Here is a 19200-nt window from a genome sequence, read left to right as displayed (position 1 = left end):
AGCAAAGTACTGCACTTGAGAGTGAATATGAACTTAAATTTGTGTCTGTCTTAAGTGTGGAGAAGTTGTGGAGACGTTAGTGTTTTCTCTGCCGTGTGCAAAGTCTACAACAAGTGCTTTGTCCCATTGTGAATGAATGGATGTTTATTTTCTCCACTGATGAAACAGGCAGCATTTTCTTGTTGTTTTGGTCTGGACGCTGACAGGACAACAAGGCGTTCGGTGTTCTGAGGAGACACAGCTGAGACAACAAGTGTTGGTGGAGTGAGGCATAAAGAATCTGTTCCTCCTTCTTCAAGGGTTTGGAAGAAGGGTCTGTTGTCCTGAATACACACACACACACACACACACACACACACACACACACACACACACACACACGCACACACACACACACACACACACACACACACACACACACACACACTCCCTGTCTCGTACAGTACTCAGAGCTTATATATATAATGCTGAAGACCTCTTTTCTCCTCTTCTCTCCTCCTCCTTGTTCCACATATGGCTGAGGAGCAAACGGGTTGCCATGGCAACTACTTTACGGAGGTAATCAGGGATCTTTCTGTTGGGGGGCTTTGTGGGTAACAGAGTACTAACAGAAATTATTATTGCCCAAAAAACTGAATGGAACATTCATGAGATAAAAAAACCAAACTGCAGTAACTGTACTGCCTTAGCTAAAGCTAATAGGTTTTGATGCTTCAAGATTTTGATAATTAAATTTTTTATATCACATAAATAAAACAATAGCTTAAAAGCGACACCAGATAAACTAGTCCTGCCAAATGCTAACTACTATCTCAGGAGGCATTCATGTGCTTAAGCTACTTTAAAATCATATTCAAAATGCATTTAATTATAGATGAATTCACTGAATGGAGACAAAAAGAACACATTTTGTTTGTAGTTTCTTCCCTTTGTCCAAACATAGAGGGTTACTGTGTCTAAATGTTATGTTTTACTTAATAGGTTTTATACAATGTCTGCACTATCATTAGTATAAAAGGCATACAAATTGAGAGTTTACAGCTTATAGGCTATATCTGTATACACACCTGTTTTACTCAGGGTTTCTAAACATAGTGCTCTCTGTACTGTACTCAATGTGTGTTCAGAGGTTATGCTGTAATGCTAGTGGGTGTCCAATCAGTGTCCTTCTCAAATGTTACAGATGTTTTATAAAATGCTGTGTAGGGCAGGATGCACAATGTATTATATGAACTCTATTGTACTGTATGATCACATAAGAAGCTTAGATTTTTCTCAGTTCCTTTATGTGTCGAGCAGTGTTGAGTGCTGATGTCTTACTTGTTATAGTCTAAATACTCCCATGTGTTTACCTACTAAAATAAGATCAGATTAGCCAATTTCTGATTTTATTCCAACTCATTTCATTTATTATTTTCTGTTAAATTTTGAGGATTTCATTACTATACTATAGTTATCTCGTTCAAACTAATGTAGGTTTATGACAGAGTTTTCACAACAACTGAAAAGTGTGATGAAGGCCTGAGATATAAAAGAAATATTATTAAGAGACAGTCAGAAAGGTAAGAGGGATGTATTTGCAAATGTCAGATGTGTCCGTTTTTTGGGGTGTTTTGGGACCAGAGTAGTATGTAATAGTACATATTTTGTGTACAGATATCAGAGTATCAACTATAAACATATAATTTAATAAAATATGAATTATTACAATACATTTCGAGTTAAGAAAAATATTAGATGATTACAGGGAATATCAAAGTGTAGTCATTCTCTTGAATCAGAAATAATTTGTTTAATGATTTACCAGCCTACTGAGTACAGAGTACTTTGGACCAGAGATTGAAGGATGCTCAAAGAGCGCCTTCTGCTGGCATAGTTGTATAACTGCAGCTTTAGAAAGAGGGAAACATTTCAGTTCGAACAGGAAGTACTTTACTATGAAGTAATAGTAATAGAATGTTGGATACCACAGATATCCTTACACCTGAGCAGATTTCATATTTTATTTAGTCTGATCATTCTGTTGAGATTTTTCAAGATAGACTTAAGAACAATTAAAAGTCAGACAATCACACACAAACAGTGAGGGTGAATATCTGCCTCCAGTTTCCCAAAGAAAAACCGGCTATTCACTGCAGCTCCATCTGTTGACCAACCTCTATCTATCTATCTATCTATCTATCTATCTATCTATCTATCTATCTTTGCTTTAGATAACTTCTTCTTTAATTTATTTTGTATTCTTATGAACTTATTTGTGTCTAGTATAATGTGGTTGGATACAATAACTGATAATGAGAATATTTTTAACACAATATGAACATTGAAACCATTGACTTATTGCAGGACAGCTGTATTGGACTGCCGTGGGTTTAGTTGGGTGTATCTAATACACTGACACCACAGCTGTATTCTCATGAGAGAAGTTCTGATCTCGTCCCCACATGTGTCAGTGCTGCAGATACTACTGTTGTCTCGTAGGTGGCCACTCGTGTGTAAAGTAATACATATTGTGACATTGACGCATCCATCCGATCATTAAAGTTGTATGAAATCGAGCAGTGAAGTTATAACACGATCCCTCAGGGCATGTGAGTGAGGAGTTTGTATTTTGTCAAATTGTGATTGGTCCTGTGATAATGAGGTATTATTCGCCTGTCTGTCATTGGCTGACCGGGGCCGATTGACGGGCTGCGTGGACCAATGGGCGGCTGCCACACTGTGGTTAGGAGCGGTCCCTCTGCCTGAACGTCTCCGGCGCCTCGGTTTCTTTCTCTTTCTCTTTCCGACCTGTCTTCGTCTGTCAGCCCGAAGCTGCCCGGGCCCGCACACCTGAACTCGGCTGAAGAAAGGGCTGCCTGCCGCGGACACACGTCGCCCGTTCCCCCTTTTGTTACCAGAAAGAGAAGGAGGCTGCCTTTAGCCAGCGCTGTGTGCCATGTTGAGGCTCATCTTCTTGGCCGCGCTCGCCGGCTTGTCACGGGCCAGTGATGTGGTCGATTTCACCGATGACGATTTCGAAAGCAAGATCGGAGACCACCCGATGATTCTCGTGGAGTTCTTCGCTCCCTGGTGAGTGTTTCCACGGTCTGTGCACAGTAGCTGACGCTTTAGCTAAGGTTAGGCGAGCTACCTAGCTAGGTGGTTAACAGGTCAGCTAACGGATTTGCAGAACATTCAGCACTCTGGATGCTAACCAGGGTTTTTTTTTAGCACTTAAATCGCCGTGCAAATAAAAAATGTATCTCTGACAGTTTTGTTGTATGAACAGGATCGATGGTGTCTAAGTGTTTGTGGTTCATTGGCCAGGTACCAACATTAGCACGTTAGCTAAGAGCCCGGAACAGTGTAAGGTGTTAGCTGCACTCAAAGGTGTTTTTAAAGAGGAGCGATGATTCAACTACTGCCACACTTTGACTTTTCACTTGTATGTGAACTAATACTCGATTAGTCTCCGTCTGAAGTTTATTTAAACTGCTCTGGAACGGGTTAGATCGAAGCGACGTGGGAAGTAAAGCTATGAGGAAGTTGGGGGCGTGCCTATTCGTAGTTGTAACGACGTGATTGGCCAGGGAAGTTTTGGTGGCCGTGTTTGATTGGCCCAGTGGAACTGTGACGTATACCCACTGTGCCAAACTTAAATAAAAAAAATCCCCTTTGAATTTATAAAACCTTACACCTTAAACACTTCCGTCAACAGAGAAAGTGTCTTTTTATTTTTAAACAAAAGACAGATTTACTGCCTCCATCGCCTGGAATGTGAATATTTGTTAAGAAAAAGACAATTATGAAACTAAGTTAATAATTTGGTGGGGGGTTTTTTTATATTTTGAGGTATAGACCAGGGTATATTATTAAGGGTTGCAATTATATGTCCCATTGACAGAAAGTTAATCATCCACCAACAAATGAATGATCATTTAAAACAAACTTTTGCTGTTTTTAGCTTCTCAAATATGCTGATTTTATGCTATTATACAATAGATTATAATATATTTAATAAGTACTGGAGTTTGGGCTGTCTATCTAACAACATTTGAAGTGATCTTGGACTTTGGGTAATTATACTAGCATTTCCAGCATTTTCTGAAGTTTTATAATATTTATATATTACATTAATTACATGATGAAAAGATTAGAGTACCTGGTATAAAAATACTTTAAGTATTTGTCAAATTGAAAATGATTTCTGTTTTCTTAACACTGCTTGTATTGTATGTGATTGTTTGTATTTTACTAACCCTATAGAACTACCATGGAGGTTTCCAGTTACACTACACAGTGTGAAATCATGAGATCTCCCTCAGGATATTTGCTGAGCTGACACTAAAATCCAGCTCATGTGTAACTTGTTTTCCCGTTGACTGATCCATATCCTTGTGTCCATTAGGTGTGGCCACTGTAAAAGACTAGCCCCGGAGTACGAGGCAGCCGCCACACGTCTGAAAGGCATCGTCTCTGTGGCCAAGGTATTGCATCATGAAGTTCATTTAACTTTGTCCACTTATCTGTGGAATTGTGCACTCGGAACTCTAGTGCTCTTTGTACCTTTTTTAAAGAAATCATGTGTTTTCCTCTCAGGTTGACTGCACAACCAGCAGCAACACATGCAGCAAATATGGGGTCAGTGGCTACCCAACCCTGAAGATCTTCAGGGATGGAGAAGACTCTGGTCCCTATGATGGTCCCAGAACTGCAGGTATGTGACTGTTTTTTATTCATGTATACCTCACATTTGTAAAACTAGCTAATATATCTGTTTTTTCCCCCCATCCTGTTTTCTTACCATATTCTTACTGCATCTACTTTCTCCCTGTAGATGGGATTGTCAGCTTCCTTAAGAAGCAGGCTGGCCCAGCTTCTGGGGAGCTCAAGGATGAAGCAGACATGGAGAAGTTTGGTTCAGGCCCAGAGGCATTTGTTGTTGGTGAGTTGACGTTTGGATTTTAGTGAGATGCTAACTTGAATGCAGCTGGTAAATTTGAGGATTTAGTCGTGTTGGTCTGAATGAGATTCATCGTTTGTTCCCAGGTTTCTTTGCTGATGACAAGAGCACATCACAGGCAGAGTTCCTGAAGGCAGCCAGCGCCCTGAGGGACAACTATCGCTTCGCCCACACCAACTCGGAATCTCTTCTCCAAAGCCACGGCATCGATGGAGAGTGAGTCGCTCTTTTTACATTTAGTGTAGTTCTCTACCGTTAAATAACTGTCATTCTGACACACCTACTGTGACAATCACATCAGTAGCTTAGCTCCTGTTGATGGAGTAGGCTAGGAATTAACAGACCCTTCCTTTGTTGGTTTTCAGAGGAGTCGTCTTGTTCCGCCCCCCACGCCTCAGCAGCAAGTTTGAAGACAGCTCCGTCAAATTCACAGAGGACAAATTCACCAGCAACAAAATCAAGAGGTTCATTCAGGACAACATGTGAGTGTTGGTTTACTTGAGGTCTTCTCAGTCCATCCTGTCTTTTCATCTAGAAACGGAGAGATTTGTTCATTTTATTTGTAAAGCACACTATGTTCACAGTAGCTAAAATGGTTGGCAGTATTAAAACATACAATTGTCTTTCATTGTAACAGTGTTTGCACACATGGCCAAGTGCCAACAGGAAATTGTTTCGTTGGTGAGTTGTCCATAGCAAACATAGACGTGGCTCTCACTCAGTTCCGGTTGTATGGCTTAACGTTGTTCAGCAAATACTGGAGTTTATTATCTGTCTTTAAATTGTGGATCCTTGGATGGTAGTCAGGTCTATTTATTAGGAGGAAACCCACAAATTAGATGTAATGTGTATTATGTGCAAATCAGCATGAAGGGATAAACTGCTTTGGCAGACCTGCTGCTGTGCTGATGAGACCATAGAGAATCTGGGTGATCCTCATGTGAAATAGTGTATAATGAAAAACAATTGATTTGAAACAAATTGGTACCTGTTACTGCATTTAGCCTTTTTATTTATACCTGATTTTTATATCTAAAAGTTGATCTAAGCAGAACTGAGTAAAATAAACACATGTTTGTATGTATAACACACGCATGGGCTTGATGCTGAAAGTTAACTAACTTGCTCATTACATTCTTTTAGTGTGCAAAAGTAGACTGCACTCTAAATGTGTTTCGACTTGAGTTCCATACATTATTCACTCTAAGTATTGGTTCACTTGTAGTGTTTTTGTGGTTTTACCCAGAAGTGAACCAGTAAAGTTATTCTTATGTTCTTAAAATTGAATGACAGATACCATAATAATTTAGTTTAACTTGTTTAATGTTCAACATACCTTTCGATAAAACACATCACAGATGTACAAATGTCTCCTCTACATGTGAAAAGTCACGTGACAAAGGCCACATCCATAATGTGAACGTGTGCTCAGATTGAAACAATGTAGATGTTAATACAATGAAATGCATTTGTATAGCACATTTAAGGTTAGGACAACATGTAAAAGAAACACAATATAATATAAAAGAGGATTTAAGAATGGTTAAAGGCTAAAATCTAAATGAATAAATAGATTAAATGGTAGAAAGAAAGATTAGTAGAAGAAATTAATAAATGTTTCCCAACGATTTCATTATTTACACTTCTTACCCTTCTGTGAGTCATCTGTACTACTTGATTATTTGTTTGTAACCATCTTTGAGAATAGCTTTTTGCTGAACTTTTTTAACTAATCGATTCTTTCTTCCTCAGCTTTGGGATTTGTCCCCACATGACAGACGACAACAAAGACCAGTTGAAGGCCAACGACCTGATGGTGGCTTATTATGATGTTGACTATGAAAAAAACCCCAAGGGCTCAAACTACTGGAGGAACAGGTAGGTGTTTCTAAAACTGGCACCAGAATTGTTCTCTTCACAGCTCCATGCATCGAGCTGCTACCTTCACCTTCCATTTTCAAAAGCATGACTTTTGCTTCACAGGGTGATGAAGGTGGCAAAGAGCTTCCTGGATCAGGGCAAGAAGCTGAACTTCGCTGTGGCCAACAAGAACCTGTTCAGCCACGATGTGTCGGAATTCGGTCTGGATGGCAGCTCGGGAGAGTTGCCCCTGGTTGCCATCCGCACCGCCAAGGGAGACAAATTCGTCATGACGGAGGAATTCTCGTAAGTAGAGACAGTTGTCATTTTTGTGTTTTGCCACAAAAACATTTAACCACACAAACCACATATATTATTCTATTGCATACCCCAAATAAATTAAATGCAAATCCCTTATTTAACTGTCTTGTTGACTTTGAAATTGAAGCCAATGATGTTTGTCCATAAAGTACCACTATGTAGCTCATTGAGAGAGTGATATTTTAATATAACTACAGCCCTTGTGAGCCCTCACAGACTAGGATGACATATCTGATCCACTACATTTAAACCTGATTTGTAAATTACTGACGGAGCCGGTAAAAAAAAAAAACCTTTTTACGGTCCACACATGTACGAAAACACCCAAATGATGTAAGCAGACACAGTGGAGATGTGCATGGCTCCCTGGGTGTCTACCTTGGTGGCGCTGTAGCTGGGCTGTGACCTGGTGTCATGCATGGCAGGGTAAAGGGCGACATTTTTGACTTTCCCTTGTTTATTCTGCTGAGAACAGTGCGTGGAAAAAATCACTGCGACCTCTGTTCTCTAGAAGAGAAATGATGCTTCTGCGGCTGAACCGCAGCTGAGCAGCACCGCACCCACGTCTAATCTGTTAACATGGGCGTGCAAATGAAAACCAAGCCGTTCCGATACCGTTCCACATCCAGGGTTAGCGTCGTTATATGAAATTAACAGATGTCTGAGGAAGCTGCTTGAAGTTTGTGTGATTACAAATTTTTTGAATAATGGCATCCACTACAGGAGTATGTTGTACTCTTGGTGTCTCTGACTTGAATTTCTTTTCCCTGTTCTCACAACAGTCGTGATGGAAAAGCACTGCAGAGTTTCCTGCAGGATTACTTTGATGGCACAATGAAGCGTTATCTCAAATCAGAGCCCATCCCAGAGAACAACGATGGACCTGTCAAGGTGAGTCTAAATTTCTTCTTTCTTTGTGCTGTGCTTTGCAATGGGGTTTTATGCTGTTTGTTTGTGCTGAATGTTTGATTCAGCACGTTTCTGACTTAATTCCTTTTTAATGTGTAACACATACACACCTGCTGTGTAAAAACAAATATAACAATAGGAATTATTAGGTGTAAGAAACAGGAATAAAAACGTGTATCCGCGATCCTTCAATACAACCAGATTGTATTTTGCTCATGTTGTGTTCAGGGGTCAAGACCAATTTGTCTCATATTTTTAAGGGGCGGCTATAGAAACTGACATGAGTGATTAAGGCCTTGTAGTCGAATATTCCATCAGTCTGTCAGTCCAGCAGCTGGAGAAAAATATCTGACCACGTCACGTCTTTTTAATGAATTTTCAGAATCAGACATGATGCTTGTTGAGGACCTGCTGTGTGCAATTACAACTCATGATTCATCAGTGCCTTTTGTGATGAGTTATCTACCTTTTTATCCTCAGGTTTTGGTGGCTGAGAACTTCGACGACATCGTCAATGACGACAGCAAAGATGTGCTGATCGAGTTTTATGCTCCGTGGTGCGGACACTGCAAGACCCTGGAGCCCAAATACGTAGAGCTGGGAGAGAAGGTGAGAGAAGGAACACCTAACCTGCTGCTTTTCCAATAATTGTCAGAATAAGACAACACTCTGAATATATGCAGCTTTTTAAATGAACAAAACTGAAGCATTAGTTCTGAATTTGAAAAGACCAGGTTTAACAACTTGACAAACATCTTGAGGTTTAACAGTGGAAGGAAGCTAGTGTTCTCACACTTGAGATGCTGACATTTTAAATTTTTGCATGTTAATGATAATTTCATAACAAATGTTCTGGCGATTCAGTAATTTCAGCTCCTGAAAAAACAAATAGTTAACACTTTCTCTCCTCTGTTCCTGAAGCTGGCTGACGATCCCAACGTTGTCATTGCCAAGATGGATGCCACAGCCAATGATGTGCCATCTCCATATGAAGTCAGCGGGTGAGTCAAAAATCACCTGAATGTAATATTCAACCTTCCCCTAACAATGTGGAAAGCATTAGTATAAATAGGAATAATTACAGAAAACAATCTGCATACAGACACCTGATCATTATTGTAAGGGACTTAAACACTGTCTTTTAATGTTTTAAAACTGCAGTCAGCTGATATAATATTATTGGATTTTTTTTAACTCCCAAATGTCCACCTCAAATATCCTGTGTCATCTAGGCTGTTACTTTAGTTTTGTGTGTTTTTGAGATCTTTTATATTAAGTCTGAAGGACAACACTGTCTGATGGTACATTATTTAATTTATTCTTATTCCTCCCCTTACCTTTTGCTTTTTCAGTTTCCCCACAATCTACTTTTCCCCAGCTGGACATAAGATGACCCCAAAGAAATATGAGGTGAGTTTTCAACTTGACTGATAATGAAACGGAGCCAGTTCACATCTGTACGTATTACTCATATTCTTGTCTCACTGCTCTTGTTCCAGGGAGGTCGTGATGTTGGTGACTTCCTCTCTTACCTGAAGAAGGAGGCCTCCAACCCCTTGGTGATGCAGGAAGAGCCCAAGAAGAAGAAGAAGAAGAAGGATGATGACGACAAGATCGAGCTATAAAGGCTCCACACAGGAACTCAAGACCCCCCCACCATGACAGGAGGAGGATTGGGGAAATCCGTGCAGAGAAAGAACTAAATTATATTCCACTCTCTTAGTGAACTACCGAATGCTCTGAAGCCAAGTCAAAAGACGCGGCCCTCCCTTTAGGTCCTCCTCTGCCCTGGGGAAACTGTGGAAGGTGGAGAAGTGGTGGCCAGGGCCTGCCCGATGTTTAAAAACAAAAACAGATTTTTAGGGAAGAGGGGACAGCTTTTGAAATTGAGATTTTTATTTCCCCCTGGTCTGAATTCTACACCTCAGGCTGATGCACTTTGGTTCGTCAAGTCTCCTGTCATCTTTCGCTTTTGGTTTATGTTGTTGTTGTCACAGGGGATAATAGTAAATGGTGAATTCCTTTTTATTTTTTTGTTGATTTTGTTACATGTCTTTGTTTTTGTACATTTGGAAGGATTCTGAAATAAAAGGCCCACAAAACCAAAATGAGCTCTATGATCTCATTCATGAATATAAATGTCTAGTTACTGTCAGCTGCTTTTCAAGCCTCAGTCAAACACTGTTAAAGGAGCTTAGCCTAGTGCTGACCTACTGAGATGTTTAACCCTGGAGAACCTGGTTTGACTTGCTCTGCTTTTTGATACGTGCTACTATATGACATGGGCAATCACTCAGCAGTCCTTCATGGTTGAAAAATGACATCCTTTTATTGCTTGCTTGTGAGTAAAGTCCATTTCCACCAGAATCCAATACAACGTACAGCATACAAACCCTCTAGTGCCAAAGCGGTTAAAAACCATTAGCCCTTCCATGGTCAAACACCTGATAAATGACAGTGACTTCCTCCCATATATACACCTGAGCCTCTGATAATGGCACAGTGACACCCAAAAGACAAGCAGCGAATCACAATTATATCATGGTAATATTGAACACCACATTTGGTTCTTCCACACATGCTTAACAATTTTTTATATTATTGTTCTTAAAGTCGAGTCATTTGTCCTCGTTAGAAAACCCCTTATTTGCGTTTCTATAGTTCTAGGGACAGGGGTGCGATATCAATGACTTATTATTAGTGATTCATTAAATGTATAATTGCTCAGTTAATAGATTGGTCTGTTATTTTAGAATGATTAAAAAGACCATCAGAAGCTCCCAGAGTACAAGGTTTGGATAAATAAACTTTAGTTATTAAAAAATCAATCACAATTTAGTTCTAAACAAAAAGATTGACTCCCATCAAAGCATCTAACTACTGTAAAGGCTTCTACAACTCAAAGGCAGGTAAATTATACATAAACACAACTGGAGCATCTATCAGGATTTTTTGTGGAAAATTAGACTGAGCTGAACTTCAGGCTTTTTGAATGATTGTCTTGAAATTAGCATTACACTTATTATTTGCGTTGAGTGTTTGAGACAGGACTGCAACCAATGATTTTCCTTATCAATTTTGTCAATGTTATATTTTTGTTTATATAATGTCAGAACAGTAAAACAGACATAAATTCCCAGTCTTTGGGGACATCTTCAAATACCTTGAAAACTAAAGATACTAATTTTATAATGATGAGAAAAAGAAGGAATTTAGAAACATTAGAAGCTTAAAATATTTTCAATATGTTGGCTCAGTAGATTAATTACTAGTTATTCAAAATTCATTAATGGCTAATTATATGTGATCTTCAGAAAATGAATACTGACTTTAGTTTGGTATTTAGAATGTTTTTGTAAATGAACCCTCCATTGACATATAATTGTGTGATAAGATATGACTTCAATGTTCCTTTAACTTTTTATTGTGTCCCCTCTCTGCGGGGTTTACCTTTGTACTATAATAACAATAACAATAATAATCATAATCATACTATTACTACTACTACTACTAATAATAATAATAATAAATGTTATTTCTATAGCACCTTTCAAAATCCAGGCTGCTTCACAAAATAAAATATAAGTCATACATTAATATAAATATAAGATAGCAAACCAAGCAAGAAAGGCTTCATCATAATCTGTAACAAAACAAAACAGAAAAAAACAAAACAATCAAACATGTTTTCTGTGGCATTGCCGCACCAGGCCTATAGGTGGCGCATGTGTTTAGCAGCCTGTGAAACGAAGAAGAGAAGCAGCAAATCAGATGTCAAATAGAAGGGACTTGCTCTGGCATGTCCGGTCTATACACGTGCTGCCTCAGAAGGTAAAGTCTGAATTATCCTTATTTTCTTGAATGTGTCGTTCATAAACAACACCTTTATCTCTGTGCTATGCTAAACGTGTATTTGTAGGAATTGTGCTCTGGTGTCTTGTTTGACGTGTCTTTCCTGTGTTGTTTTCAAGAAGGAACACCAGACTCCTTGGAAATATGTGGCACTTTGAAGTTCTGTCTCAGAAACACCAAAGTTAAACACTAGACTACAAAGAACCACTCTATTATATTCCTTCAGTTTTCGCTTATATACCACTAACAAGCCACCACGTCACTGTATGTAATGCTGAACCGTTGTGACGTCAGCTGGAACAGTGATCGATCTATACCCTCACACTTCATCTGGATTTGTGGTGTTTATTCTTCCACTCAAGTCCAGAAACCTTTAGTGAAGGAAACATAAACCGACAGATGCACAGTGTGGAGAAGCTCTAACGTTTCTCTGGTCGTTAGCAGAGGTTGTTCGTTTACCTGAGGAACCTACTTTGCAAAGAACAGGTTTTACTTGATGGGTTTTTACTGGTTCTTTGGTCTTTTTCTTTTTGCCATCTATCTATGCCATATTCGTTTTTGCTATTTTCTTGAAATGGTGTGTTGTTTTTTTAATCTGCCGTCTTGGATTTTAGATTTTGTATTATATAAGTTGCTGCCTGTTATTGTAAATGACATAATTTGCTTGTCTTTCACATTTTTATTCAGCTGTACCTGAGTTGCCGATTTCAAAGTCAGTATGTTTTATTGGCCATTAATAATTACAATAATATAAGCTAATTTATGTAGCTCCTTTCAAAACACAGGTATAAGGTGATTTACAAGTTAAAGAGTATAAGAAAAAAGTAAAAAGATAAAATAAGAGATAAAATGATTAAAGTAGTTGGTAAGATCAGAACTAGTAGAAAACAAAGCTTTTAAAAAATGTGTCTTTAAGAGAGATTTAAAGGAGGATAAGGAATATGCCAGAATCCTGTGGCAGCCCCATTCATTAACGGTGTATTTCGCCTTTTCAGATCAAATCTGTAGATTTTATGTGTTTTTTGTGTGATTTATTTCAGAAATGACTTTAAGGCCAGTTTCATTGATGGACGATGGCAGAGACAAGAAAAAAGAGTAGAGTCTCCTCATCAGGGATTCTCAGCAACCACCGGTATTTGTGTTAAAAAGGCCATGATGCTTCATGCTATGGAGACTGCAGGAGCAAGGACGAAATGTCAAAAGATGATTGTTAATATGCAGAGGAAAAGAAGAGACAACCACTCTGAACCACTGGGTACAAATAAGTTGGTTAAAAAAACAAAATGGAGTGATACAATGCAAGAATGTCAAAACACTCAGATCTCTGAAAACAGGAGCACTGATGCAGCTAAACCTGGACACTCTGTGATGGTACCTAAAACTGCTGACCACCACAGTTTAGTCACAGCCCTCAAAGACAGCTGGGAGGTGGACAGCGGCTTCTCCGAGGCCAGTCCTCCAGCCAGCGGTCGGAGTTCACCGTGCCTTAGCTCATGCCCAACCACAGTGGTGGCCTTGGACTGTGAGATGGTTGGGACAGGACCTGGCGGGTGCTGCAGTGAGCTGGCCCGCTGCAGTATCCTGGACTATCACGGCAACGTCCTGTATGACAAATACGTCCAGCCGTGTCAGCCTGTCACAGACTACAGGACTCCCTGGAGCGGCATCCAGAGGCGTCATCTGAGGAACGCTACACCCTTTGTTCAGGCCAGAGAGGAGGTGAGATCAGCTTCACATTACTATCTACATCTGCTCTTTGATTCTCATTTTCACTGTCACTCATTTTTAACTACTCTGTATACAATGAATAAATCTGACACAGTTGTGTGGTCTGTCTTCTGTAGATCATGAGCATACTTGAGGGCAAAGTGGTCGTGGGCCATTCCATCTACAACGACTTTGAGGCAATGGACATACTCCACCCATGTCACATGGTCAGGGACACGTGTACTACACGTCTCCTCAGCCGGTTGGCTGGTTTCCCCCGAACACGCTACCCTTCGCTCAAAATTCTGGCCGGTAAGCTGCTAAACAAGAAGATACAGGTGAGACTTGATGCTGTTTTATACATTGTAATCATTGGGGATATAATGCCAAATTTCTAGTAGAAATAAAGTTCTGTATTTACAAAGGTTTTTCACTGAATCCGCAGCTAAAGACTGTAAATATGTTTTAATGAGCCTAATAACAGAAATATTATAGACTGATGTGAGACACAAAAAGCTCTAAAGACTTGGTGTTCCACAGAAGTCTTAATGCTTTTTACCAGCTTTCTTTCCTTTTAACTAGAAACCTCAGTACATTAGAGAAACCATTAACGAGTGAAACATTTAAAATTTGTCAAAAAGCACCCATTACTGTTGGTGTTAAAAGTAACCAATGTATAGAATGCAGCTCCTGTGTGGGTAAAGTAAAAGTTAAAGGCATAAGGAGAAATTAATTAATTTGTTAAATCAAAGTGAAAGTTAGGTTAGAATTGATTGGATCTGACTGATACAAGGTCTCTGTTAGTGGATGATATCCAAACCCTGGCGTTTCCTCCCACATGTTAGATGATAAATGAGAAGAAACGCAGCACAGAATTATCAAAGACAAGGGTGATGACATTTCTAGTGTTACTGTGATGTTTGACCACTAGAGAGCACTGATAAGTTTATTTTTACCTGTGAAAAGCTCTGCTTCAGTACAAATTAAGAATCTGTCTGTATTCTGATTATCTTGACAACCGCTCATCTGATCGACTTCAGTGTGCGTCGCTGAAGAACCACGGCGGTGGAGTGTCGACTGACGTTTTAGATGAGCTTTTGTTGAGGAAAATCAATAGGTCCCTCATTCATTCTAAACCGTAAACGGCATATGTTGTTGATCATAGAAACCATGTTAACACCCAACCCTTTGATACTGATGTCATCAAAGCTCCAGCTCGACATTCATGTCACTTGTTCATTTAATGTTTAACATGCACTTTGTATTACCATGGTAACAAGTTTAGAGACAACCATATGATGTCACCAAATAAAGTCAGGCTGATAAGGGAGGATAAAAATTGTTAAAAAATTGTTTCTTTAACTTGTTAAGACCGGATGCGACATCTGTGTGTTTCTTCCTTTTTAGAGCCGGATCAAACGCGTGCGCATCATCCAAGAAGTCACAGTTTTCAAAACATGTGACTGATGAAATAAATCGTGATTCGCTTAAGGGAAAATGTGTTATGGGATAAGTAGTTTGTTTGTTTGTTAGCGCTCTTGGCCGGTCGCTTTTCAGACATGATCTAAACAACACAAGCGATATTTAAGCAGATTACAGCAGTGTTTCATTGACCAAACAAACAAACAATGAAAGTAACAAAGAAGATTCTAGGGAGAGGGGGGAGGGGTGTCTTGGATTTGTTGGCTTTTAAAAAACAAATATTTTATTGACAATTCTGTCAACTCTTTAGAAAACCCTTAGGTCTTAAGAGGTTGTTTTCAAACAATGTTTAGTTTTCAGAGAGCATTTTCACTCTGTGCCTTAATGGTTTGATTACATTTGTTTTCCTCTGTGTCTTAAGAGAAGAAGAGTACATTGTCCTCTTTCCTTTAATAACGTGTGCACTGAACTGTGCCTGGTATGTACTCCGACTTGTTGTGAACCACGCTGAATCTGTCTCTGTTTCTCTGACCAGGTTGGGGTGAGAGGTCACTGTTCGGTGGAGGACGCTCTGGCCTCACTTGACCTCTACAAGCTGGTAGAGGGCGTGTGGGAGCAGGAGCTGCAGAACAATCTGAGGGACAACAACGCTCCGCACGAGCCCAGCTTCGCCTCCTCTAACCACTACATGAAAGACGAGTACTGGCCTGATGATGTCACAGCTGACAGCCAATGACAGAAGGGTATTCATGCGACAATTAGTGGGAAACGCCAAGGTCCAGTTAGGTGGTGATGTTCTTCAGAGCAGATATAGATCACTATTAATAAAGTGAATGAAAACAAGTATTGTCAAATCTGGGAGCTAAAATTATCCTCAGTCTCATATGAGAAGATGTGCTGAGTAACTTCTGGGAAAACTATTGTTTGAAAGCAAACACTTGTTAACTTATTATTGTTGAGCATGTTAAACATGGTTGATTATCCCAACAGCATATTTCTGCTGTGATACCAGATATTTGCTTGCAGAGTTGATATTAATCAAGTTGAACAGACTTGATCATGATTATATTATGAAGTGTTGGTGATGTGCAGAGTTTTCAACAGTCTCTGCTCTTACGTGTGAGGGAAAAATGTAACTTAACAGGGCATGAGACTAATCTTAGTCCACAGATAGGTTTTTGGAAAATAACTGTATTTTTCAGTTTGTTTGTATTTTCTCGAAATACCTCTGTTCACAACATGTGAACATCTTGTGATGTGACGATATAGAAAACTGTACAAGTCGCAGCTTTTAAGATGTTTTATCACTTTCATGTCAAAAGGAAAACACATTTTTAAAAAAATATAAGTGTTGGAAGTTACCTCATTGTTTCTGCTCCTAAAAGTCCTAATAAAATGACCTCATTTTAAAATAAAGCACTGACTTTGATTGATTTCAGTGAGTGAATGTGACAACACTGTGAAAACATAATTCTACCTTTTTCCCATGAGGACCAGATTTGTTTTTGTGAGGAGTCATATAGAGGTTGTCACAACAGGTGTGGAATGTTTATACTCAGGTTCTGAAGGAGCTTTGTCAAGTCTGGGGTGGGGGGGGGGGAATCATCAGTGGTTTTTGACTTTGGGATCTGATGTAAGAAATATGTTAAACAGAAAACTGTCAAACTGAGGCTGTGGAGTTTGCAGGTCAGAGCTGTGGAGGAAACCACAGCTCTGAAGATGTTAGGAAATATTTTAGCATGTGAAGTCATTGAATGGCACCATGTATAAATGGGTTATAAGATATTTAGTGACATAAAAGCACAAAGGTTTTCTCCAATCAGAGCGTTCCCTATTAAATCCCTATAAGTAAAATCCTTGTGAGTCATTGAGCCTCATGTGGAAAGCTCTAAAGACGTGATATGTGAATCATGATCCGTTGGAGGGTATAATGTCACTTAGACTAAACATGCAGTACAGTGAGCTGCAGGTGGAGCTGTACAGCTCTGTAAATGGCTTTGTCCCTGTGTCTCAACTTATTTGTTTCCTGCTCAAACACCACGAGCACACACCTAAAGCCTAAACTTGGACCTACAGCTCAGGCTATAGGGAGAAAACACAGAGGAGCATTGTTTGCCCAATCCATCTAATTTTGTTTTCCTAATCGCTTTCTTGAGCAGATCAGGCCCGATTTAGAAGATTACAGGTCGACTGCCTGCTCATTCATCGTTGCATCAGGAGGAAAAAACGTGTGCTGGTGACGTCAGCGCTGCCTGGGCGAGAGGAAGGAAAATGCACAACTTCCAAATATGAACCAACACAAGAGCAACCTGCTGCAGGTGTGATGAGACCAGACACTGTTAGATGTACACAGACCTTCCTGATGAAGAGGAAAAGATCCACAGAACCTCACATTGAGGATAGAACTGCTGTCCAACTGGTGCACAGAATTGTCATGTGTGTAGTGACAAATGTTAGACTTTGGTGAAGTGTCTTTAACACGGCTTCTTGAATTTTTATGTCAATAAGGGTAATGTCAATAATAACCCAGTAAAAGAAAACAAATGATTATTTCATAACCATAACATTTCATACAATAGTTACCTCCAGCAAGGTTATATTTTCATTCGTTTGTTTGATGGTTGTTTTTTGTTTGTTTGTAAGCGAGAATACATACAAACAGATTATAATTAAATGAAAGGAATGCGGTATGGGTCAGGGAAAAATTCATTAAAGTTTTGGTCTGAATCCAGGAATTTCTTCACTTTATATAACATTGTGAGATTTCAACATTTTCACTATTATCCCAGGGATCATGATGATTGGATTTTGATTTGAAAAAATTCTCACGCATTAAGGAAACTGAATTTTGTTGCAGCTTGATTGAATTTAAGGCGACTGTTGGAGGCATGAGCTCTGCTGAGTGCCATTCGAGTTCAAAAATGGTTCATGTTGCTGATGATTTAATTGTTCTAGGTTTTTCCTGTGCAAACCTAAGGCTCAAACATGCTTCACTGTTCGGCAAGGCTGATTTTTAATATGTTCATAAACAACTTTTTAGATTTTGAAGCACCTCCCATTAGGAGTTCCATTTTATCACGTATAAAGTGATTATGTTTCAGTGGTCAAAAATCACAGTGACCTTTATATGAATCTGGAAAAGTATGTAGAAATATGTACACAGAACCTGCACTGGTTGGCGGAGGCATACGACCACAGCACAGAAATTCTAGTTTCTATTTCACTCAGCTTCATGAAGCCTGAGTATATGTGTTTGATATGATGAAGGGCTGATCACATTATATAAACCTTTACATTACTCCCACATGCTCAAAATACCTCCTCCACACATACACACACAGGTACACTCCAATCAAAGTGACTGACACGTGCACAGTGTCATTATGTTCTGCACACTGAGATTTAATGTGTATGTGAGAACTAATCTGATCACAGGGAATTGTGGATAGTTTACGGTTCACGTTTAATAATACGAGTCTATACCTAAGTCTTGTTGCGAAAGTGGTGATTGTGTGTGTGTGTATGTGTGTGTATATAGATATTTCTTATTTATGAAAGCCCAGCTCTTCTCCTCAGTCACACAAGGAAGGATTATGACTTGTCTGATGATTTGGGAGACGTTTGGAGTGACAAATAGCCACTGTCACAATTTGAGTTGCTATATCTTCTTTTGAGCTTTACTTTTGTCCCTCACAGAAGTTCAAGCTTTGGCAGTTGGATGCCAATTAGACTAAATTATGCTGAATTTAATTACACTTTTTTTCTGCAATGAGCGGACAGAGTCCAGCAAAGTTTATTATAAACAGTCTGAAATCTGTTATTGGGTTATGTTTTTATTAGCTCCCTCAAGAAGGTTATGATTTCACTCATGTCTGTTTGTTTGTTGGTTGGTTGGTTGGTTTGAGCAAGATTACGCCAAAAACCACTGAACAGTTTATCACGAAACTTCATGGAAGGATATGGTATGGATTAGTGAATAACCCATTCAATTTTAAAGCGGGTCTGCATTAAGGTGTGGAGAGAAAGTTTTGCCTGCTGCCTTCAATAAAATATTCCTGGTGGCTGAGTTAGGAGCATGACCTATAAACAGATTTCCTCTATCGTGCCTCTATAAACATGTGAAACCCACACATCTGAATACAGACTCCACCTCTCCTCTCACCCAAGTGTGTTCACGTGGCAGA

At 39.3% G+C, this 19200-nt stretch overlaps 2 protein-coding genes across 3 annotated transcripts; both read left to right on the top strand.

Annotated features, from left to right (window-relative positions):
- Positions 1-2702: 2702 nt before the first annotated feature.
- On the top strand, positions 2703-10143 carry pdia3 (protein disulfide isomerase family A, member 3). Its single transcript, XM_035156444.2, has 13 exons — positions 2703-3072; positions 4391-4469; positions 4582-4699; positions 4820-4927; positions 5032-5161; positions 5311-5427; positions 6698-6823; positions 6929-7111; positions 7909-8017; positions 8516-8644; positions 8957-9036; positions 9388-9445; positions 9535-10143. The coding sequence occupies exons 1-13, from the start codon at positions 2939-2941 to the stop codon at positions 9658-9660; spliced, it is 1497 nt and encodes a 498-aa protein (XP_035012335.1). The 5' UTR covers positions 2703-2938; the 3' UTR covers positions 9661-10143.
- A 1616-nt stretch (positions 10144-11759) lies between these two features.
- Positions 11760-16432, top strand: isg20 (interferon stimulated exonuclease gene). 2 transcript variants are annotated; one of them, XM_035156446.2, is made up of 5 exons: positions 11780-11866; positions 12575-12599; positions 12928-13606; positions 13732-13932; positions 15552-16432. In XM_035156446.2, exons 3-5 carry the CDS (start codon positions 13040-13042, stop codon positions 15750-15752), a joined length of 969 nt encoding a protein of 322 aa, XP_035012337.1. In that variant the 5' UTR covers positions 11780-11866; positions 12575-12599; positions 12928-13039; the 3' UTR covers positions 15753-16432. The 2 variants fall into 2 exon arrangements, with proteins under 2 accessions (XP_035012336.1, XP_035012337.1); XM_035156445.2 differs by lacking the exon at positions 12575-12599 and having other exon boundaries at positions 11760-11866.
- The last annotated feature ends 2768 nt before the right edge of the window (positions 16433-19200 follow it).

Source organism: Hippoglossus stenolepis, chromosome 5 (genome assembly GCF_022539355.2).
Source record: "Hippoglossus stenolepis isolate QCI-W04-F060 chromosome 5, HSTE1.2, whole genome shotgun sequence".
NCBI lineage: Eukaryota > Metazoa > Chordata > Actinopteri > Pleuronectiformes > Pleuronectidae > Hippoglossus > Hippoglossus stenolepis.
This window is presented reverse-complemented; position numbering and strand designations above follow the sequence as displayed.